Source organism: Microcaecilia unicolor, chromosome 2 (assembly GCF_901765095.1).
Source record: "Microcaecilia unicolor chromosome 2, aMicUni1.1, whole genome shotgun sequence".
NCBI classification, from domain to species: domain Eukaryota; kingdom Metazoa; phylum Chordata; class Amphibia; order Gymnophiona; family Siphonopidae; genus Microcaecilia; species Microcaecilia unicolor.
In genome coordinates, this window is record NC_044032.1 from 491,927,299 (window position 1) to 491,951,993 (window position 24,695).

The 24,695-nt window shown below is 43.9% G+C and overlaps 1 protein-coding gene across 1 annotated transcript in view; it reads left to right on the plus strand.

The window, feature by feature from the left end:
* The window catches only part of HTT (huntingtin), a 990,576-nt gene that overhangs the window by 25,970 nt on the left and 939,911 nt on the right, over window positions 1-24,695 (plus strand). Inside the window, exon 5 of the mRNA XM_030191138.1 lies at window positions 21,647-21,726. Coding sequence (XP_030046998.1) covers window positions 21,647-21,726 — 80 coding nt within the window. The remainder of the gene's footprint in view (window positions 1-21,646; window positions 21,727-24,695) is intronic.

A 24,695-nucleotide genomic window follows, 5' to 3' on the forward strand; every position in this document is an offset into this window, starting at 1 on the left:
TCCTAATTTAGTAGAAGATTAGTGGGATGGATGCTTGTTTCCTGGATGTATTTTGAAGATCTGTTTGCGTTTTGCCACATCTAGTTTCCTTTCTTGCTGGAAACTTCACCAGTGTTGTCCAGATAAATTTCAACACCTGCAGCAGCATCCTGAATAAATTGGTCAATTCAAATACAACCTTCCATGAATAACATAACATTGGTATACAATCCAAAATAAAACATATAAAAGAGTTAAATATAAATTCATAATTAGATAGGACAGGCAGATGGTGGCTGTATAATAAAACAGGTACTGAGAAATAAAAGGATAATAATAAGGTGCCCAACCCATGTGTTGTTGAAAGGCTCGGTGAGTCTGTTAATTGAGGAAGGCAAGACTGACTAACTCCCCTGTTTACCAAGCTACTACTACTACTACTGTAAATCATTTCTATAGCGCTACCAGTCGTATGCAGCGCTTCACAATTGAACATGAAGAAAAGACATTCCCTGCTCAAAAGAGCTTACAATCTAAATCAGGACAGACAGGACCGATAAGGGTAAGACAGACAGAAGGACACATAGGGAAAGGGACTATTGAAGAGAGGAAGACAAGATAAAGGTTACGAGCAAGTGACAAGTTAGGAGTCAAAAGCAACATCAAACAGGTAGGCCTTTAGCCCGGTTTTGAAGGTGGCCAGGGATGGAGCTAGTCGTAACGGCTCAGGAAGTCCATTCCAGGCATAAGGTGTGGTGAGACAAAAGGAATGGAGTCTGAAGTTAGTGATGGAGGAGAAGGGTGCAATTAGGAGAGATTTGCCTAGTGAACGGAGTTCCTGGGAGGGAGTGTAGGGAGAGATGAGGGTGGAGAGGTAGTGAGGGGCTGCAGAGTGAATGCACTTATAAGTCAATAAGAGGAGCTTAGTGGCTTAGGAGCTTAGTGGCTGCCATGTGCTAATACTGACACAGCCCATTCATGTTGAATGGGCTGTGTTGGCATTGCTGCATGACAGCCGCTACCACGGCTTAGTAAACAGGGAGGGGTTAAATGTTTTTTTCCTGAGCAACCTTAAACTTGGCTCCCAAGTGGAGAGGTTGCATATAGGGTTATTTTTAAGTTTTTCCAGGGATCACCGTGAAGGTACATCGTGGTGTGTCTTATGGGTTTTTGTTTGAGTGTGGGGGGGTGGGATTAGTCCTGTTCTTGTACCACATTTTTTTGTAAACACTAGTACTTGCTTTGTATTTTGTGGTTTTTTTTTCAATAAACATTTCATTAAAATAAAACAAAACCTTGGCTCACGATGGTTCAGCATGTAAATAAAAGCAACGAGTTTCGTAATATAGGGGCCACATAGAAAAATGCTGAATGTTGAGTGGCGTCCAGCCGGCTTTGAATGGTGTGGGAAGAAAGAGAAGAAGTTTGATGGAAGAATGAAGATGGCTAGCTGGCTTATATGAGATCAACAAGGATGATAAATATTGTGGACCAATCTTAAAAATTGTGTTACGTGTCAACATAAGAACTTTAAATTGAAAGGAAAAAAATACACAGGAAGCCAGTGATGCTGATAAAGTAGGATGAAAACACAATCTGACTTATAGACTCAACAGATGACTCTGCTGCATTTTGAATGATTGAAAATATTTAAGAGAATACTGAGGTCAACCAGCTAGGACTATATTGCAAGAGTCCAGACGGGATGTACCATATTTTTCAGACTATAAGACGCACTCCCCCCCCCCCCCCCCCCCCCCAAATTTGGGAGGAAAATGGGGGGTGCGTCTTATAGTCCGAAGGTAGAGATTTAGCAGGCCACCAGCCCTCCCTCCGAGTTCGGGATCGCCCTCCCTAGAGTTACCTCCCCTCCGCCCAGCCCTGTCACCACCTCTCCCCTTACTCACGCGATCTTCCCTGGTGGTCTAGTGATGTTGGGGCAGGAAAGAGCCCCCTCTTTCCTGCCCAGTGCGCTGCTCTGCATCCTCCTGTATGCTGCCTGTGACGGTCTCGGTGAGATTCAAAATGGCCGCCGAGAATTGAAGTCTCGCGAGGCCACTTCAATTTTCGGCGGCCATTTTGAATCTCGCCGAGACCGTCACAGGCAGTATACAGGAGGATGCAGAGTAGCGCACTGGGCAGGAAAGAGTGGGCTCTTTCCTGCCCCGACGTCACTAGACCACCAGGGAAGATCGCGTGAGTAAGGGGAGAGGTGGTGACAGGGCCGGGGGGAGGGGAGGTAACCCTAGGGAGGGCGATCCCGAACTTGGAGGGACGGATTCGGACAAGATGCACCGGAGCACCTAGGTTTTAGAGGAGGGAAAAAGTGCGTCTTATAGTCCGAATTTTTTTTTTTTTCCTATTTCCCTCCTCTAAAACCTAGGTGCGTCTTATGGTCCGGTGCGTCTTATAGTCCGAAAAATACGGTAATAAGAGCATGGACTGTCTACTGCTCATATTTATCCAAGAATGACTGAACCAATTAAATCTGGTGAAGGGTGAAGAAGTAGTGTGTTACAACAGAGATATAATGAAAATGAAATTGTAATTCATTATCTATGAGGATTCCTAACTATTTGAATGAATTAACCAGCTGAATGGGGGAACCTAGTAATGAGAAGGCAAGAGATGGACATGAGGGCTGGGCAGTCAGCCAAACTGCAATCATTTTAGATGGATTTAAGGTGAGTCGATTCTCTGAAACATATTTGGTCCAAACAGATCTGAAGGGGAGAAATGTCAGGAGTAGACCTTTCAGTATAAGAATAGCTATATTGGGTCAGACCAATGGTCTGTCTAGCCCAGTATCCTGCTTCCAGCAGTGACCAATTCAGATCACTGACAGAATCCGAAATAGTAGCAAGATTTATGCTACTGATCCCAGGGACAAGCAGTGGCTTTTCCCTGTTAATACAGACTATGGACTTTGTCGGCGTGATAGTGAGTACTGAATCCTGAAGTCTGAAGGATAAATGGTTAGTGGGCTGAGAAATAATTTGAAAGCAATAGGGAAAGCACCAATCTCTGGGGAACAGCGCAGAACATCTTATGTGAAGAAACTGAATGCCAAAACTAGACCTTAAAGTTATGGGCACGAAGGAAGGAAGGAAGGAAGGAAGGAAGGAAGGAATTAAACTATCTCAGTATGCCACTGGTTAGGCCAGTAGATGCTAACTGAGTTAGGAGGAGCTCATGGTCAGTCAGGTTAAAGGTGGCAGTGTTGTCAAGAGAAGTCACCTTGCCCTGGTTGTACGCTATGTGTACCTCATAAGTGCAGATAAGACAGTTTCTGTGCTGACTTTGCATCAGCCATTTATCCCTCCATGTCAACGAGGGTGCAGAGTGGCTTTAAGAAGTGTACTCGATGCAATAGGACCATTTTCAGACATAGACCTTTATAATGGGTGTGTTCAGTGCTTGGGTCTGGAGCACTGGCACATGCAGTGTAGCCTCTGCCTGCACATGCAAGCAAGGACCCTTAAAGCCTGCATATTCCAGTGTGAAAAACCTTTTGGTTCTGCATCGACATTGGCATCCACATCGAGCATGGCAGGGGATTTCGTATATATGTAACCTCACTAAGTCATCTCACCAGTCCAATCAATCATGAAAACCCACCTCTATAACTAACCTAATCACTCTCTTCCTTCTTCCCCCTTCCCTCCGGTACACTGTACCAACCATATCTGTTTCCCTGATATGATAGCGCTAACAAATCTATGTAAGCCACATTGAGCTTGCAAATAGGTGGGGGAATGTGGGATACAAATGCAATAAATAAATAATAATAAATAATAACCTGCATCGACATTGGGCACACCAACGCAATATCGAGATGGTCTGACGTCAGACTCATTACTGCGACTGCATAAGGACTTTATGTCATATTTGTCAGTGTTGCGTGCATTGAGGGACCTGCAGCGTAAAAAACCTTAGAAGCAATGCCACCGTTCTCCCTCCAAGCACTTTGCCAAACACCTCCCCTGCATCGACATCCTCAATCCAGGTTATGCTCAAGGAGGAGCTCTCACATTCAGAGTTTATATAGGCTTACAAGATGCTTGCGCCAGAATTAGTTCAGCCTATCGAAACATGAGAGGTCTCGCACATCAGCTCGACACCAAACGTCAGAGACAACACAAATCCGAGTGACACATGCATCGACATCGGCAGAGAAACTTTTTCCAGTCTTGGAGACTCATCTGCTTTGATACATCTTGGTGTAGAGCTGACACTCTTGTCGACACTCTCTTCCACGTACTTCCCGTGAACAGTACTTTGAAGAGTCAGACTCGGACCTTTCCTGGGAGACGGATCATGACCCACAGGACCTCTCAGCTGAGATGTCCTATGGCATTCCATCTGATCCTTCTCCCCCACCTGAGAAACGTAGGTCTTCTCCAGAAAGTAGATAATTTCCTGTCTTTGTCCGTGAGATGAGTCAAACCATACCTTTCAAATTAGAGACGGAGGAAGAGCCTCATTCAGAACCCTTTGAGGTTCTAGATTATAACTCTCCTGTTAGAGAAGGAATTATTGTTCCACTTTATACAATTATAAAAAATACTCTAATCATATACTGGGAGACTCCACCGACTGTTTAAGTAGTTCCTAAGAAAATTTACACAATGTATATGATAAGAAATGCACTGGGTTTGAAAAAAATCATTTACCTCACCATTCCCTAGCTGTGGAATCTGCTTTAAAGCGTACTTGCAATGCCAGATCTCATACTTCTGCTCCTCCAGGCAGAGAAGCTAGAACATTGAGCTCTTTTGGCAGAAAAACATTTCAGGCTTCAATGCTAACCAGTTACATATTAGATTATGTTTATTCCACAATTTACTTAAAATCTCTAATACAGAGTACTCTCACTCTGGCGGAAATGTCGGGCCTTTGCTGATTTCTTACACTTTAAGTTTATGCTGACCTCCTTCCAATCTGCTCTTTCACGTGCCAAACAGGATTATTATATCCAACTGACCAACTCTCTTGGCTCTAACCCTCGACTTCTGTTCACCACATTGAACTCTCTCCTCAAGGTGCCCCCTCCCCCAACTCCCCTTCATTATCTCCTCAGACCCTTGCTGAATTCTTTCACGACAAGGTTCAAAAGATAAACCTTGCATTATCTACCTCACCACCTCTCCCTCCACTAGTCCGTTATCCTCTCTCTCCTTCCCCTCATTCCCTTTCCTCCTTTCCTGAAGTTACTATTGAGGAAACTACACTTCTCCTTTCTGCCTCAAAATGTACCACCTGTTCCTCTGATCCCATTCCCACCCATCTTCTTAATGCCATCTCTCCTGCTCTTATTCCTTTTATCTGTCACATTCTCAACCTCTCACTTTCCACTGCGACTGTCCCTGCTGACTTTAAACATGCTGTGGGCACACCTCTCCTTAAGAAGCCTTCACTCGACCCTACTTGTCCCTCTAATTACCGACCCATCTCCCTCCTTCCTTTTCTGTCCAAATTACTTGAGCGTGCTGTTCACTGCCGCTGCCTTGATTTTCTCTCCTCACATGCTATTCTTGACCCACTACAATCTGGTTTTCGCCCTCTCCACTCAACCGAAACTGCGCTTACTAAAGTCTCCAATGACCTATTACTGGCTAAATCCAGAGGTCAATATTCCATCCTCATTCTTCTTTCTTTCCGCTGCTTTTGACACTGTCGATCACAGCATACTTCTTGATACCCTGTCCTCACTTGGATTCCAGGGCTCTGTCCTTTCCTGGTTCTCTTCCTACCTCTCCCTCCGCACCTTTAGTGTTCAGTCTGGTGGATCCTCTTCTACTTCTATCCCTCTGCCTGTCGGCGTACCTCAGGGTTCTGTTCTTGGTCCCCTCCTCTTTTGTATCTACACTTCTTCCCTTGGTTCATTAATCTCATCCCATGGCTTTTCCTACCATCTCTATGGTGATGACTTCCAAATCTACCTTTCTACCCCTGATATCTCACCTTGCATCCAAACCAAAGTTTCAGCGTGCTTGTCTGACATTGCTGTCTGGATGTCTCAACGCCACCTGAAATTAAATATGACCAAAACCGAGCTTCTCATTTTTCTCCCCAAACCCACCTCCCCGCTCCCCCCGTTTTCTATTTCTGTTGATGGCTCTCTCATTCTCCCTGTCTCCTCAGCTCGAAACCTTGGGGTCATCTTTGACTCTTCTCTCTCCTTCTCTGCTCATATCCAGCAGATTGCCAAGACCTGTCGTTTCTTTCTTTACAACATCCGTAAAATCCGCGCCTTTCTTTCCGAGCACTCTACCAAAACCCTCATCCACACCCTTGTCACCTCTCGTTTAGACTACTGCAATCTACTTCTTGCTGGCCTCCCACTTAGTCACCTCTCCCCTCTCCAGTCGGTTCAAAACTCTGCTGCCCGTCTCATCTTCCGCCAGGGTCGTTTTACTCGTACTACCCCTCTCCTCAAGTCGCTTCACTGGCTCCCTATCCGTTTTCGCATCCTGTTCAAACTTCTTCTACTAACCTATAAATGTACTCACTCTGCTGCTCCCCAGTATCTCTCCACACTCGTCCTTCCCTACACCCCTTCCCGTGCACTCCACTCCATGGATAAATCCTTCTTATCTGTTCCCTTCTCCACTACTGCCAACTCCAGACTTCGCGCCTTCTGTCTCGATGCACCCTACACCTGGAATAAACTTCCTGAGCCCCTACGTCTTGCCCCATCCTTGGCCACCTTTAAATCTAGACTGAAAGCCCAACATTGCTTTTGACTTGTAACCACTTGTAACCACTCGCCTCCACCTACCCTCCTCTCTTCTTTCCCGTACACATTAATTGATTTGATTTGCTTACTTTATTTTTTGTCTATTAGATTGTAAGCTCTTTGAGCAGGGACTGTCTTTCTTCTATGTTTGTGCAGCGCTGCGTACGCCTTGTAGCGCTATAGAAATGCTAAATAGTAGTAGTAGTACCTTTGCAGAATTCCTTCCCCCTGAGAAAGTGGATGAGTTCCATAAGCTTCACAGAACACTGCTTTGGAACTATTGTTAGTAATATGTAATTTATCTTTAAAATCAAGTGTGGTTCCGGAAGATTGGAGGGTGGCAAATGTAATGCCAATTTTTAAAAAAGGTTAAGAGAGGTGATGCGGGAAATTCTAGATTGGTCAGCCTGATGTCAGTGCCGAGCAAAATGGTAGAGACTATAATAAAGAACAAAATTACTGAGCATATTCAAAAGCATGGATTAATGAGACAAAACAAACATGGATTTAGTGAAGGGAAATCTTGCCTCACCAATCTCTTTAAAGGGATGAACAAACATGTGGATAAAGGTGAGCCGGTCCATATTGTGTATCTGGATTTTCAGAAGGCGTTTGACAAAGTACTTCATGAAAGACTCCAGAGGAAATTGGAAAGTCTTGGGATAGGAGGCACTGTCCTATTGTGGATTAAAACTGGTTAAAAGATAGAAAACAGAGAGTAGGGTTAAATGGTCAGTATTCTCAATGGAGAAGGTTAGATAGTGTGGTTCCGCAGGAGTCTGTGCTGGGACCGCTGCTTTTTAACATATTTATAAATGATCTAGAGATGGGAGTAACTAGTGAGGTAATTAAATTTGCTGACGACACAAAGTTATTCAAAGTTGTTAAATAGTAAAAGGATTTTGAATAATTACAAGAGGACCTTTATGAGACTGGGAGACTGGGCATCTAAATGGCAGATGACATTTAATGTGAGCAAGTGCAAAGTGATTCATGTGGGAAAGAGGAACTCGAATTATAGTTATGTAATGCAAGGTTCCATATTAGGAGTCACAGACCAAGAAAGGGATCTAGGCATCGTCGTTGATGATACTTTGAAATTCTCTGCTTAGTGTGCTGTGGCGGCTAAGAAAGCAAATAGAATGTTGGGTATTATTAGGAAAGGAATGGAAAACAAAAATGAGGATGTTATAATGCCTTTGTATTGGTCCATGGTGCGACCACACCTCGAATATTGTGTTCAATTCTGGTCGCCGCATCTCAAAAAAGATATAGTGGAATTAGAAAAGGTACAGAGAAGGGCGATGGAAATAATAAAGGGGATGGAACAACTTCCCTATGAGGAAAGGCTAAAGCAGCTAGGGCTCTTCAGCTTGGAGAAAAAAACGGTTAAGGGGAGATATGATAGAGGTCTATAAAATTATGAGTGGAGTGGAATGGGTAGACGTGAATCGCTTGTTCACTCTTTCCAAAAATACTAGGGCTAGGGGGCACGCAGTGAAGTTAGAAAATAGTAAATTTAAAACAAATCGGAGAGAATATTTCTTCACTCTACGTGTAATTAAACTCTGGAATTCGTTGCCAAAGAATGTAGTAAAAGCAGTTAGTTTAGCGGGCTTTAAAAACTGTTTGGATGACTTCCTAAAAGAAAAGTCCATAGACCATTATTAAAATGGACTTGGGGAGCATAAGCAGCATAAAATGTATTGTTCTGTTTTGGGATCTTGCCAGGTACTTGTGACGTGAATTGGCCACTGTTGGAAACAGGATGCTGGGCTTGATGGACCTTCGGTCTTTCCCAGTACGGCAATACTTATATCTGTCAAGGCAAGCCTTTGATATCTCTTCACTCATTTCTGCCTTAGGAGTAGCAATGTGTCATCTTTCTTGGCTCAGGGTCTTTGACCTTGAATCTGTGGTCCAGGAGGCTCTAGCGAACATCCCTTCTCATGGAGATAATTTGTTTTTGTGATAAAGTCAAGAAAGTGGCTGGCTTAATTTAAAAAAATGTATAGATATTATAATAACTTTATCCAGGCCACAGACTTCTGTTACCTCTTTTTCTAGAAGATTTCCATGAGGAGTTTGATGCTCCAAGTACTATATATCTAAGCATCATTACTCCCTCCTCCTCCACCTCAAAGGACTACACCCCAACGCTCATTTCTGAGGCAGCATCAGGGACAAAAATCTTGCTTCTCAGTCTAAACAAAAATCCAGTTTATGACTCCTTCCTATATAGTATTACCACCGTACAGTTGTCTGTTCCAATCAACCTTCCAGTGGGAGGACAAATCGATTTTCCGGATTCTGGTTTAAAGACAGACTCAGAGAGTGCACTTGAGTACCATTAGTGCTTTTGATTCTAGAGTTGATAATAATCCAGTTTCCATTTATCCTGTGGTAGTTAGTTTCATGAAAAATTTATTTCATACCAAAACTCCTATCAAACCACCTCCAGTGGCATGGGATCTCAATGTCATGCTAACAGCTCTCATGAAACCTCCATTTGAACCACTTCATTCCTGTTCTCTGAAGTTCCTCACATATAAGGTAGTGTTCTTAATAGCTCTTTCTTTTGCCAGAAGAGTCAGTGAACTTAAAGCCTACCTTACATCAGGTTCTACCATGACAGGGTTGTGCTCCGAACCCACCTAGAATTCCTACCTAAAGTGGTATTTGAGTTCCACCTGAATCTGTCCAGTGTACTTCCTATATTCTTCCCCAAGCCACTCTCTCATCCTGGAGAACCAGCACTACATACCTTAGACTGCAAGCATGCTCTAGCATACTATTTAGAATGTGCAAAACCTCATAGGAATTCTTCCTAGCTCTTTCAGGCATATTTTCAAAGCACTTAGCCTTCCAAAGTTCCATAGGTTTCTATGGAACTTTGGAAGGCTAAGTGCTTTGAAAATATGCCTCATTGTGTCCTTTGAGCCTAACTGATTGAGAATTCCCATCTCTAAACATACTATGTCAATTTGGCTGGTTGACTCTCCTGCTTATAATCGAACGAGAAAAACGCCCAAGTTCCGACCTAAATCAGGAGATGGACGTTTATCTCACAAAAACGAATAACGCGGTATAATCGAAAGCCGAACTTGGACGTTTTCAACTGCACTCCATCGCGGAAGCGTACAAAGTTGACGGGGGCGTGTCGGAGGCGTGGTGAAGGCGGGACTGGGGCATGGTTATCACCCGAACAGAGATGGGCGCCTTTCGCCAATAATGGAAAAAAAGTATGCGTTTGTAGCTAGAATTTAGGGCACTTTTCCTGGACCCTGTTTTTTCACGAATAAGGCCCCAAAAGGTGCCCTAAATGACCAGATTACCCCCAGAGGGAATCGGGGATGACCTCCCCTGACTCCCCCAGTGGTCACTAACCCCCTCCCACCACAAAAAATGATGTTTCACAACTTTTTATTTTCACCCTCAAATGTCATACCCACCTCCCTGGCAGCAGTATGCAGGTCCCTGGAGCAGTTGTTAGGGGATGCAGTGGACTTCAGGCAGGTGGGCCCAGGCCCATCCCCCCCCTACCTGTTACAATTGTGCTGCTTAATGCTTAGTCGCCCAACCCCCCCAAACCCACTGTATCCACATGTAGGTGCCCCCCTTCACCTCTTAGGGCTATAGTAATGGTGTAGACTTGTGGGCAGTGGGTTTTGAGGGGGATTTGGGGGGGCTCAACACACAAGAGAAGGGTGCTATGCACCTGGGAGCTCTTTTACCTTTTTTTTTTTTTTTTAAAGTGCCCCCTAGGGTGCCCGGTTGGTGTCCTGCCATGTGAGGGGGACCAGTGCACTACGAATCCTGGCCCCTCACACGAACAAATGCCTTGGATTTATTCGTTTTTGAGCTGGGTGCTTTCATTTTCCATTATCACTGAAAAACAAAAATGCCCAGCTCACAAATTGTCGAATAAAACATGGACGTCTATTTTTTGCGAAAATACGGTTCGGTCCGCCCCTTCACGGACCCGTTCTCGGAGATAAACGCCCATGGAGATAGACGTTTTCGTTCAATTATGCCCCTCTCTGTCTCCTACATATATACTCAGGCTGGGCTGACCTTTCATGGCCGTGTCACTGCTCACATTGTAAGACCCATGGCAGCATCAATAACCCATTACTGCTTTACCTCTACTGAAGAATTGTGCAAGGTCACAATGTGGTGTTCTGTCCACATCTCCACTACTCGCTACTGTGTGGAGCAGCATTCTAGGTGGAATAGCCGGTTTGGACAAGCAATCCTGCAGAATTTTTTTAATACTTAATAATCAACTCCAGCCCTTCTTTCCCACCAGGCTCACAAATTTTATGTTGTGTGCCTGGTAGCTAATGAGTGCCATATATGAGAATCTTATGCCTTCTTTTCCTCGGAGAAAGTCAAGTTACTTACCTGTAGCAGATATTCTCTGAGGACAGCAGGCGTATAGTCTCGCATCCCTCCCGCCTCCCCTTGGAGTTGTTGCCTTATCTTTAGTACTGTACTGCTGGTCCCACGCTCGAGTGTCGGGTGGAAAGGCACCCACGCTTGTGCAGTGGGGGCATTGCCTCAAAGATTTAAAGTGATGGTCTGCTTGGCAGTGTTAGCACTGGGCTCCATGAATGATATCACCCACGTGTGAGAATATTTGCCTGCTGTCCTTGGAGAACACTTGCTTACAGGTAAGGAACTTAGCTTTCTCAAGTAATTTAGTGAGTGAAAACCAAATTTGAGACTGGTTGGTAATTAACTCAATTGGATGTATTTAAGTTAATTTCTTCAAGGGGGGCAGATAAAAACCTGCTGCCAAGCATTGAGAAAAATACCTGTGGAGAGACTGGTATTTAAAATTTGTACAATAAAGGAAGTAGACCAAGCCGAGGAGGTCTGAGTCGTGTGGATGGAAATGGGTCTTGAGGGCACATTATTTTGGATGATGACATCACCTTAATGAAAGTGTAGTAAGTGGGATGAAAGACCAGGTAGAAGCAAGAGAACATGAGATATCTGAAATTTACTGCCCCTTAGAATAAGATGCCAATGAAAAATGGGGAATGTGGACACCTTGGCCTTGAAGGCAGAGCTGACCTCAATATAGCAACTTTATCAAAAATTGTGCAAGATCATCTGCGGTTAGAGTAGTGGAAGGGTCATTATGAGGTCTTAAAGACTGAAGCTGAAAAAAACTAAAAAGAGTTGCTTAGAATAATGAGATGCTAACCTTAATAGAGAACTATAATATATCTTTTTGCAGGTTTCACTGACAAATGATAGTTGTGATGCCACTTAAGACACAGCTCTATTTTATGGGGCAGCATTTATGTCTCCTGAGTTTCTCTGCTCTTTTAGGCTACTGTTCAAGGAAATGTAAACACTTATGTTATCAGGGCAACACCTATTGGTGTAGACAGATTACGAGGGGGCAATAGTATCCAAAACCATTGTAAGACAGGAGTACAAGTAGTGATTGTGTCTGATATAGATAGTGAACTGAAATCTGTAGGAAATGCAGAGCAAAATAATGCTTTAGTGTAAGTATCAATACTGCTGAGGTATCTAGGAGGAAACAACAGATCAGAGGATTCAAGACAATGGAAAAAGTTGAATAATTGGGCAGATGAGTCTGAGTGAGAGAAGTCAAGGTCAAAGGTACGACCTTCTACTTGTGTGGGTGTAGAGATGTGTTGAATGAAAGAGAAATCAGTAAGTTCAGAAAAGTGCTTGTCTTGGGGTCTAACTGGAGAATCCATATGAAAATTAAAATCGCCTAAAATGGAGAGGACGTGACGTCATGAACAGGAGCGGTTGCTGAATATCCCGCTCCTGTCAGCTTGCCCGATAAACCCTCAAAACCTGGCGATTTAAGCAGCAGCAACCCCCCCAACCTTATAAATCTGGAATCGGAAATCAAGAGGTACACCACTGCCTGATCAAACGTGATATTATGGCAGCGAAAAGCGCTCGAAACGCTAAAGATAAAACACGTGTTGGAGAGGACAAAATGGCGGCCCCGCCAAGCCCGCCGGCGCACACAGTGAGTTCGGCTTGGGTAGCGGAGGTGGTGGCGGAGGTAACGAATGCTATGGAGCCGCTGCTAGACCGGCGATTAGCTCCTATTGACAGCAAACTAGATTTAGTCCAAGAGAATTTAGGACAATTAAATAAAGACCTAGCAGAGTTTCAACAACGCCAGGGGGCCTTGGAAGATACAGTACTGAAAATGGAGGCAGAAAATGTAAAACTCAGAGCCCAATTAGAAGCATATGAAGAAAAGCTGGAAGATCTTGAAAACAGATCGCGCAGAAACAATTTGAGATTTGTTGGGCTTCCCGAGGAACTAGGAACAACTAATCTGAGAGCTTTTATAGAAAACTGGCTAATTGAACAAATACAAATACCTGCAGATATGGGAGCCCTTCAAGTGGAGAGGGCGCACCGGGTGGGACCCAGACGCTCAGAAAGCGGGGGGTCGCGTGTGGTGATCTGCCGACTGTTAAATTCTGCACATAAGGAAGCTATACTGCAGGCTCTGCGGAAAGATCAAGAACTGCACTATGAAAATAAAAAAATTTTGTGCTTCCAGGATTATTCGGCGGCTGTGGCGTTGCAAAGGAGGAAGTTTTCCCCGATTTGTACACAACTATTTGAAAAGAAAATTCGTTTTGCCCTGCAATACCCAGCAAAATTGCGAGTCACCTACCAGGCGGAGACAAAAATCTTCACTTCAGTAGATAAAGCACAGGCCTTTTTGAGTGCTATTGAGAATCGTTGATTATAAGAGAGCCAAAAGGCTTGAGAATAAGATGGATACAGAGCGGATAGTTATAAGGTTGGAATGAAAATGGATTACAACATGTTACGTTAAGTATGGGTTATTACTGTTTATTGCAATGACAGCACTTTGCCTATTAACCACTGATTTCGATATTAAGAGGAAACAGACAAGCAGCGGTGAAGCAACTGAACCATCAAAATACAAACTACTATGGGCTGCCGTTGATAAGAACCTGCAAAGTAATAGGAAGTCTGGGGATATACAGACTGGAAAATCTTGTGCTTCCAGGATTATTTGGCGGCTGTGGCGTTGCAAAGGAGGAAGTTTTCCCCGATTTGTACACAGCTATTTGAAAAGAAAATTTGTTTCGTCCTGCAATACCCAGCAAAATTACGAGTCACCTACCAGGCGGAGACAAAAATCTTCACTTCAGTGGATAAAGTATAGGCCTTTTTGAGTGCTATTGAGAATCGTTGATTATAAGAGAGCCAAAAGGCTTGAGAATAAGATGGATACAGAGCGGACAGTTATAAGGTTGGAATGAATATGGATTACAACATGTTACGTTGAGTATGGGTTATTACTGTTTATTGCAATGACAACACTTTGCCTATTAACCACTGATTTTGACATTAAGAGGAAACAGGCAAGCAGCGGTGAAGCAACTGAACCATTAAAATACAAACTATTATGGGCTGCCGTTGATAAGAACCTGCAAAGTAACAGAAAGTCTGGGGACATATAGGCTGGACCAGAAGCTGAGAGACAAGACACACTTATTAGAGATGCTAGGTCCTTAAGGATTCTGAAGAAATAGACACAGCCTAACAAGCAGATGAGACAAGTGAAAGGTTACAAAATAGAGATGTTGATGTATAAAAACTGAACAAATGCAGAATTTTGATTTTCGATACCATTGCTAATAATTTTATTTTATGTTGTTGCTATAAGGACGAGGGGGTTTGATTTAAATGAGGGAGGGGGTAAGGGACGTTATACGTCATGGTCCTGTATTGGGGCTGGGGGAAGACACAAGAGGGATTAGGGTTAGCTAAGAGGGGTAGGGGTAGTGGGGTGGAGGGAGGGGGGATTCAGGGGGGGGGGAATTGTAAAGGTCTGGAGGACACAAAGTATGAAGATCTGGAAGGGAATTCAATGGCACACTTTGGAACTGGGAGGGGGGTGGTGGCTGGGACACCCCTCTTTCAAACAAAGAAGATATAGGTCACAAAGAAAGGAGTCCAATAGGAAGAGGGTCCACTGAAAGTTGTTACATGGAATGTAGGAGGAATCTCCTCCCCCATTAAACGTTCTAAAATCTTGCAGCATTTACAGCGACACAAAATAGATATAGCTTTATTGCAGGAAACCCACTTATCAGATGTGGAACATGCGAAGTTGCGCACTTGGTGGGTGGGAGAGTGCATCTCAGCAGCAGCCAAGGGAAAGAAAGGAGGGGTTGCCATCTTGTTAAGAAAAGGGATTGTAGATAAATTGGAGACCCGATATATAGACCCGGGGGGGAGATTTCTGATTTGTGCAGCTACTATAAATCGACAGACAGTGCTGTTTGGGAATATATATGCCCCGAACCACTACGATAGGAGGTTTTATAAGATGATAACACTGAAATTACTACAGCAGAGCCCTCTACCCATAATACTTGGTGGAGATTTTAACACAGTAATGGACCCACAGATAGATTGTACTGGGCCACGGAGACAGATGCCTAGACAGGAAAATCGGGGGCTGCCCAATCTATGTCGACAGATAGGCCTGGTAGACGTTTGGCGAACTCTCGAACCACAAGGGAGAGATTATACGCATCTTTCAAGAGCACACGATACACAAGCACGAATCGATTATCTATTAGTTTCGGAACAGCTTTTTGGTTCAGTGCCAAGTGCAGTTATAGGAGCCACAGTAATTTCAGACCATGCATGGGTGGAAATGTGCTGGTTACCCAAAGAGGAGAGGGCAAAAAGCAATAGATGGACATTCCCTGTGGAACTTTATCGAGACCCAGTGTTTAAAGCATCCATGATTCGTTGTTGGAACGAATATAAGCTACATAATGAGCCATATGCGAATCGCCCGATCCTCTATTGGGAAGCGGCTAAAGCGGTGTTTAGAGGGGAAATCATCAGCTATATGGCCCATAAGCGTAAGGCCAGGATACAAGAAATATTGAGATTGAGCCAATTAGTATGTAAGGCGAGGAGAAGTTATGGTCGACAACCCTCTCTGGAGAATAAACAACATTTATTATCTGTACAGACGGCATTAAATGAACTTCTTCATCAAAAAACCGTGAAAACGCAAAATTATTATAAATATCAGTTATACAAATATGGCAATAAAGGAGGGAGATTAATGGCGCGTTTAATTGCGAATAAACAGGGGAAAACTAGGATACTGACTATGAAAAATGAGCTAAATAAGCGAATCTCCACAGACCAAGGCATTAGCGAGGTTTTTTATGACTATTATAGGAAGCTGTATGAGAGCCCAATAGATAAAGGCCTATCGGGGGACTCTTACTTAGAACAGATGGAGTTGCCGAGTCTCACCTCGCAAGAAGAACAGAGGCTTAATAGCCTAATTACGACAGACGAGGTAGCATGGGCCATTAAACAAAGTCAGTTGATGAAAACCCCTGGAATAGATGGTTATAGGGCGGAATTTTACAAACTAATGGGAGAGGAGATAATAGAGCCTTTAACCTTAATGTTTAATGTATTGGTGGAGCGAGAACAGGTGCCCCCAGAACTGAACACCGCATGTATTGTTGTAATTCCTAAGAAAGGGAAAGATCCGGAATTGGCGACATCATACCGGCCGATCTCACTCTTAAATTTTGAGATTAAATTACTAGCTAAGATCATGGCAAATAGACTAGCAAACATACTACCCAACTTAATTCAGGATACCCAAGTAGGATTTGTAAAGGACAGAACAATTGCTAAAAATGTCCGTAAAATCCTGACATCTATGGAAGCCAGCAATAGAGAGAACAAAAAATCACTCTTAATAAGCTTTGACGCGGAAAAAGCTTTTGATAGGGTCCATTGGGAATTCTTGTATGCGGTCCTTCGGAAATATGGATTTTCAGGTAGATTTGTGTCAGGAATAAAAGCTTTGTATTCGAATCCGAGAGCCCGAATCTCGGTGAATGGGATTGTAACATCAGATTTTGACATAGCCAGAGGAACACGGCAGGGTTGCCCCCTATCACCTCTTTTGTTTGTACTCACGTTAGATCCTCTACTGAGAGACATAATGGAGCAGCCGGATATAGCTGGCATGCAGATAGGAGGAGAGGTGTTCAAAGTGGCAGCATTTGCTGATGATATTTTAGTTCATTTGACGAACCCGCAGGAATCTTTGGATGCATTGTTGGAGGTCTTCTCAGAGTATGGAGACTATGCGGGTTTTCGGTTGAATCGTGAGAAATCAGAAGCCTTGGCCTCTTCGGAGGAGATATGGAGAGCATGGAGAGGAGAGTTCCCTTTGAGGCAGGCGCACGATTCTTTTAAATATTTGGGAATTCTGCTGCCCATGGACACCTCTCGTTTATATGCTCTTAATACTACTTGGTTGTTGCAGGAGACACGAAACGTTTTACAAGGCTGGATGGATTTACCGTTATCGCTGTTGGGAAGAATCAATCTGATTAAAATGGTACTGTTCCCTAGGTGGCTTTATGTGTTGCAGACGCTGCCAATTTGGTTGTGCAAGAAGGATTTGCAAAAATTTTATTCACTGGCTTCTAAGTTTTGCTGGAAGGGAAAGAAACCAAGAGTCCGATTTTCTTACTTAGTCGGTAACTGGAGGTTGGGTGGAGTGGGAATGCCGAATTTGACATTATATAATCAGGCATGTCAGCTGCGCCATTTAAGAGATTGGTTTTTAGGAACACAACGCTATACTCCTATAGCGATGGAGAAGGCATATTTGGGATCTTACAAATTGTTTTCATTGCTACACCATAAAATAAGTACACTGCCGGAGGAATTGCGTAGAAGTGTGTTGGTGCGCCCGCTAAGGGAGGCATGGAGGAAACTGGTGCGACAGTTTGGGGGAGATCCAACAGTGTCAGATCAACTTACAATCTGTGGGAATTGCGAATTTCTACCAGGGATGTCAAGTCGATATTTTGTAGATTGGGAGAGACAAGGAATTATATGTTTGGGAGATCTGTTGGATGGAGATGGGCGGCCCCTGCTAACTGAAGAAATATTACGTAGAGTGGGAGATTCCTGGGGTAATAGGTTTGCTATAAGACAAATACAACACTATATGGCATCATTACCGGAGTCTTCCTTGACCAGACAGGTGGGGGGTAAGTTACGAGAGTTTTTTCATTCAATGGGCGAGGGAGAAGTTACTGTCTCTTTACTCTGTAAAGCATTACAAAGATGGCAACCCCCTAGGGAGTATGGATCACTGAAAAAAGCATGGGAAAAAGAATTGGGCTTTGAACTGGGGGCCTGGGACGTGCCGAGAATAGTGGCTCGCATACCTGCTTTAGTCACGGATGCTCGTTTGAGAGAATGTGCATACCGATGCATCCATAGAGGGTATGTAGCAATGACACAACTAATACACATGGGAGGAGGTAACGGCTCAAATTGTACTAAATGTGGAACGAGCCCAGGTACGTTTTTACATATGTTTTGGAGTTGCTCTAGAGTGAAAAGATTCTGGACTCAGGTTAGAGGCTTTTGGGAAAGGAGACTGGGAGTCAGGACCCGGGGAACAGTTGAACAATTAATTTTAGATCTGCCAGAGTCCTTTAGAGGACAGAATCGCTTTGAAGTATTGTTAATTCGCAAGATGTGTTTGTTGGCAAGGAAATGCATACTACAATACTGGACGGTCAAAGACCCTCCGGCCTACTGGCACTGGAGGAATCAGTTGCATCAGCTGATTTCCTGGGAGGCTAATGAGATTAGATTCTCACAGAAAAAGAGGATTGCATTTTTGGCTCTTTGGGGCCCTTACTTACGTATTCTGAGCCCAAGAGGCCGGAGTCTGCTTCTTAATGCAAAGTGAACTTTCCATTAGAATTGCGATACAGATCTTCCAGGCTGAGTAGGGGAAGAAGGGAGGGGGGGTGGTTGGGAAGATGAGGGGGAGGGGGGAAAGGGAGGGCTAGGGTGGGGAGGGAGGGGGGAAGTTACAGCCGGAGAGGGGGTTTGGGGAGGAAAGGAGGATTATGTAGTAGGTACCTTATTGTTGTTTATCTACGGAATTGTGTTTCTACTGAATATAGATTGTGTTTGTAGACATTATGCGGTCCCTCTACAAGGGGAATACTAAGACAGGAAGTCATTGAATCTGTAATAAGAACATGTCGATATCTGTGATGGGAGAGGGAGAGATAATGTGGAACACTTGTTTAATTGCTCAATTGTTATATTGTTTGTCATTCACAACAATAAAATTGTTCAAACATAAAATCGCCTAAAATAATGAGATTTGATAAGTGGATAATGGCCATGGATAGTTTTTGAGGATAAAGAATTCCAATATTCACTTCAAAAAGAAGATGGAAAATAGATAAACAGTAGGAGACTATAGGAATAATGTTAATTCTTAGAAGAAGCAATTCTGAGACAGGTAGCGTTTCATGAGGTAAATCAGAAATTGGAAGACAGTTATGATAAATGAAGGCTACCCCCCTTTCCTTCATAGATGGTCTAGAGGCAGAAAGCACGGAGTATCCAGGTAGGTGACATGGAGAGAGGAGGGCTTCCTCTCCCTTGCGAAGCCAGGTCTCTTTAAGACCAAGAATAATAGCTTTTTATATATCATGAACTACAGTGGCTTTAGGCTGAATAGTGCGGAAGTTCAATAAAACACATTTTGAGGTGGGCAGTCATTCTCTAGTAGAGAAATTTATTAAAATATTTTACCTGAGCTTGTGTTGATCTAGATGACTTCCATGGTGGGCAGCAACCCCAAATAATTGGAATAAGTACATAAGTACATAAGTAATGCCATACTGGGAAAAGACCAAGGGTCCATCGAGCCCAGCATCTTGTCCACGACAGCGGCCAATCCAGGCCAAGGGCACCTGGCAAGCTTCCCAGGGATTTTGGATTTTTCCAAGTCCGTTTAGTAGCGGTTTATGGACTTGTCCTTTAGGAAACCGTCCAACCCCTTTTTAAACTCTGCTAAGCTAACCGCCTTCACCACATTTTCTGGCAATGAATTCCAGAGTTTAATTACACGTTGAGTGAAGAAAATTTTCTCCGATTTGTTTTAAATTTACTACACTGTAGTTTAATCGCATGCCCCCTAGTCCTAGTAATTTTGGAAAGCGTGAACAGACGCTTCACATCCACCTGTTCCACTCCACTCATTATTTTCAGCATAATGTACCTTAAAGAAGCAGTAAGAGACCAAGCTGGCAAGGCCCAGAACACAGTGGAGGGGCGAAAAGTAATAATATATGACGCAAACAAGGTCACCTTATGTTGTTGCCTGAGGGAGCGTCCTGTTTTTTGGGAGTACTCCTTTGGTGTGCACCTATAGCGTACATCACCACAGTGTGAATGTCACTAAACAACTATCTTTTTTCTGGGGTGCAAACTGGCTCTGATGTCAGACTTCAGGCTGATTTGGGTGAACAGCTGGGTGGAGCTTAACAGGTCGTGCAAAGGGTCCCACAAGACAAGGGAGACACACAGTGGATGAGTCTGCACACTGGACTCCTTTCCTCTTGGCTCTCCTCTACTACTACTACTACTATTTAGCATTTCTATAGCGCTACAAGGCGTACGCAGCGCTGCACAAACATAGAAGAAAGACAGTCCCTGCTCAAAGAGCTTACAATCTAATAGACAAAAAATAAATAAAGTAAGCAAATCAAATCAATTAATGTGAACTGGAAGGAAGAGCTCACAGGCTTATAAGTCTTGAATGGTATAGTTGGTATCTTGACTCTAGTTTTCATCTTTTCTGCTTGTATTATGGATAATATGACTTATTATTGTTTGTATTTTCTTTTGCTTTATATGGGCAGAAAATGCGATTTTCATCTTCTGCATGCTTAACAATTATCTCTGTAAATGCATAATAAAATAAGGGGAGGAGAAAATTCTTCTCTTCTGTAATTAGTGATTTGAATAGATTTTTAAGCAGCCATTGAGTGTGTCACAACCATACAGTATTACTAGGGCTCCTCCATTGTTTTCCTTAGGCTGTTGATCAAGTACTGTAAGAACAGATCTTAAGTCTCCAAGACTTTTGGAGCAGGAGGTAGATTTGGAGAGTTTAGATCTCTTGCATGGGCCTCACATGGCCTGATAATTGTTTTCCCTTTGTGCTGTAAGACAAAATAGAGCTGTGTCTGGGTGAACCACTGGACCCTGGATTAAGAGCCTGTAAGACTCTGAGCAGAGTCGACGGTTGGCCTCGCAGGCTGTGGTAAGCCAGTCTGATGCGCCTTCTCGTTGTCCCTCTGTTCAGATTGCAGAGTCTTGCAGGTTCTTAGTCAACAGTAGCCACTTAATCAAAAATCAAATTCCTTAGCCTCAGCAGCAGATGGAACATGTATACCCTGGAGGAAAGGAGAAACGGGGTGATATGATACAGACGTTCAAATATTTGAAAGGTATTAATCCGCAAACGAGCCTTTTCTGGAGATGGGAAGGCAGTAGAACTAGAGGACATGAAATGAGATTGAAGGGGTGGCAGACCCAAGAAAAATGTCAGGAAGTATTTTTCCATGGAGAGAGTGGTGTATACTTGGAATTCCCTCCCGCGGGAGGTGGTGGAGATGAAAACGGTAACGGAATTCAAACATGCGTGGGATAAACATAAAGTAATCCTGTTCAGAAGGAATGGATCTTCAGAAGCTTAGCTGAGATTGGGTGGCAGAGCCGGTGGTGGAAGGTGGGGCTGGTGGTTGGGAGGCGGGGCTAGTGCTGGGCAGACTTCTACCGTCTGTGCCCTGAAAATGGCAGATACAAATCAAGGTAAGATATACACAAAAAGTAGCACATATGAGTTTATCTTGTTGGGCAGACTGAATAGACCGTGCAGGTCTTTTTCTGCTGTCATCTACTATGTTATGAATGTTGTGCAATCCTGTACTGAGGATGTGTTTTTGTGTGACTACAGAGACTAACAAATAACTCGCTGAATCTTTCTAGAATGGTGCTTCTCGAAGCCTTCGAGCTGCTCTTTGGAGGTTTGCTGAGCTTGCTCATCTTGTTCGCCCTCAAAAATGCAGGTAATTTGTGCTAAAAATCAACAACCTTGAGAACTGAAAATAGCTTAAAGAAAAAAAAAAGGTGTATGGTCAGGTGATAAGTTTGGTAATTTTTACATAACTGTGTTAGAGAAAAATTAAACTGACAGTTTCTCCTTAGGTCTTCCACATTAACTGGGAACAGGCTTCTGATAGCTAGGATACTGCAACCTTTTATTTGCAGCTATGTATTTCCATTGTTAACTTGACCCCCCTTCCAACTTTTATCTAGCCCAGCCATCGCATTAACAGACTATGAAGTCTTCTGAAGCTCTGTTCATATGCATCCTTGAGGTATTTTGCTCTCCAGAGCAAGTGTGACTTGAGCTTAATGACTTACAAGTCTAATGACTTCAGATGCTGACTACAACAAAATTGCAGGCCCTGTTGACCTCCATGTTTCCTTTCTTCCCTTAACCCCACTCTTTTCTTCCCCTAAGCAACTCTTTTTTTTTTTTTCTCCTCACACCTTCAAAGCGGGGAAGAAGTAAGGGGTAGCAGCAGACAGTAATGGTGCTTCGGAGTAGGTACTCCAAACCCAGGCTCTCTGCATTTATTCCTATGTATCTGTTTGTTGCTATCATTTGTTTGTAAAGCATATACCAGATGCATGCAACACTAATGATAATTTCTTTTCTAATAAGCACATGTAGGTGCTGATTGCAGGTTGGGGTTATGTCTGGAGATCTGTTTTGGGAAAGAAGCCCCCTTTCTAGTGACTCCATGTGTTGAATTTTTTTTTTGACCCCATTTTTTTGGAACTATTGTTCAAGTGCCTAAATCTATGACATTCATGCGAGGGTGAGGTGTAGAAGCTGAGTTTATGAAAGAAAAAAAAGATTTCTGAGTGGAATTAGTAATTCAGATGTCACTGAACCATTGTGTTAGTACATAAGTACATAAGTAATGCCATACTGGGAAAAGACCAAGGGTCCATCGAGCCCAGCATCTTGTCCACGACAGCGGCCAATCCAGGCCAAGGGCACCTGGCAAGCTTTCCAAACGTACAAACATTCTATACATGTTATTCCTGGGATTTTGGATTTTTCCAAGTCCGTTTAGTAGCGGTTTATGGACTTGTCCTTTAGGAAACCGTCCAACCCCTTTTTAAACTCTGCTAAGCTAACCGCCTTCACCACATTTTCCGGCAATGAATTCCAGAGTTTAATTACACGTTGGGTGAAGAAAAATTTTCTCCAATTTGTTTTAAATTTACTACACTGTAGTTTCATCGCATGCCCCCTAGTCCTAGTATTTTTGGAAAGCGTGAACAGACACTTCACATCCACCTGTTCCACTCCACTCATTATTTTATATACCTCTATCATGTCTCCCCTCAGCCGTCTCTTCTCCAAGCTGAATAGCCCTAGCCTCCTTAGTCTTTCTTCATAGGGAAGTCGTCCCATCCCCGCTATCATTTTAGTCGCCCTTCGCTGCACCTTTTCCAATTCTACTATATCTTTCTTGAGATGCGGCGACCAGAATTGAACACAATACTCAAGGTGCGGTCGCACCATGGAGCGATACAACGGCATTATAACATCCTCACACCTGTTTTCCATACCTTTCCTAATAATACCCAACATTTTATTCGCTTTCCTAGCCGCAGCAGCACACTGAGCAGAAGGTTTCAGTGTGTTATCGACGACGACACCCAGATCCCTTTCTTGGTCCGTAACTCCTAACTTGGAACCTTGCATGACGTAGCTATAATTCGGGTGCTTTTTTCCCACATGCATCACCTTGCACTTGCTCACATTAAACGTCATCTGCCATTTAGCCGCCCAGTCTCCCAGTCTCGTAAGGTCCTATTGTAATTTTTCACAATCTTGTCGCGAGTTAACGACTTTGAATAACTTTTTTGTCATCAGCAAATTTAATTACCTCGCTAGTTACTCCCATCTCTAAATGAAAAAAATTTAAAGCTTCTAGAAGCAGCACAACGGGTGCGGGGACAACGCACCGCACATGCACGAGTGACTTGACGCCCGCGCGCTTCCCTCAGTTTCCTTTTTTACGCTTCGCGAAGAGGGGTTGTTTTTCTGCCCTCCCTCGCGTTTTGTGGCCCAGGAGACGTTTTTCCGTCGCATTTACGCGCTCCGATCGTAGCTTTTTGCTACCTTTTTTCTCCTCATTCAAACTTAAAAAAAAAAACCCAAAAACTTTATTTTTCTTAGTTTCCCCCCGTTTTTAAGTTTTCTTTCTCCTCCAGTCGCAGCCGTCTTTAGGCCGCCCGGTCGCGTGGCTTTTTCCTTTTTTCGTACCTTTTCGTTGGCACCATCGAGTCGTTTGATTTTTTGACCGCTATTTTTCCTCCCATGTCATCGAGGACTCCCACCGGCTTCAAACGCTGTTCCCGCTGCAACCGGACCATCTCGTCGACTGATCCTCACGCCTGGTGTCTCCAGTGCCTCGGGCCTGACCATTTGCCAGCTTCTTGTAAGCTTTGCAAATTAATGAAAAAGAGGACCCAGGTAGCTCGAGAGGCTCAGCGTGAGAAGCTTTTTCCAGATCGGTCCTGTCCTTCGACGTCGAGGGAAGCAGCATCGAGAGTCCAGGTAATGGCTGCTGAAAGACCTGTTGCAGCTGGGAGCAGCGAGGCATCGAGTGGGTCTCCACCCGTCTCCAGGCCTACTTCTATGCAGGCCCCCCGGGACCGCCCTGAGTCGGATCCGGCCCTGAGGAGGCGTGAGGATTCCACTCCATCGGTACCGAGGAGTGTCGATGAGGGGCATCGGGCGAAGGCTAAGAAGCATCGCCATCGATCTCCTTCCCGTCACGGTACCGAGAGCTCCGGGGAGCTGAGGGAGTCGGCACCCGAGAAGCGTTGGCGCCGGGAGGCTCGCTTGCCCTCCATTCAGGAGGTGCCGACGCGTCGGTTGTCTGGCAGCCAGGTATCGGCTCTCGAACCTCATCTGATTCTACCACCGACTCCCGTGCTGATCCCACAG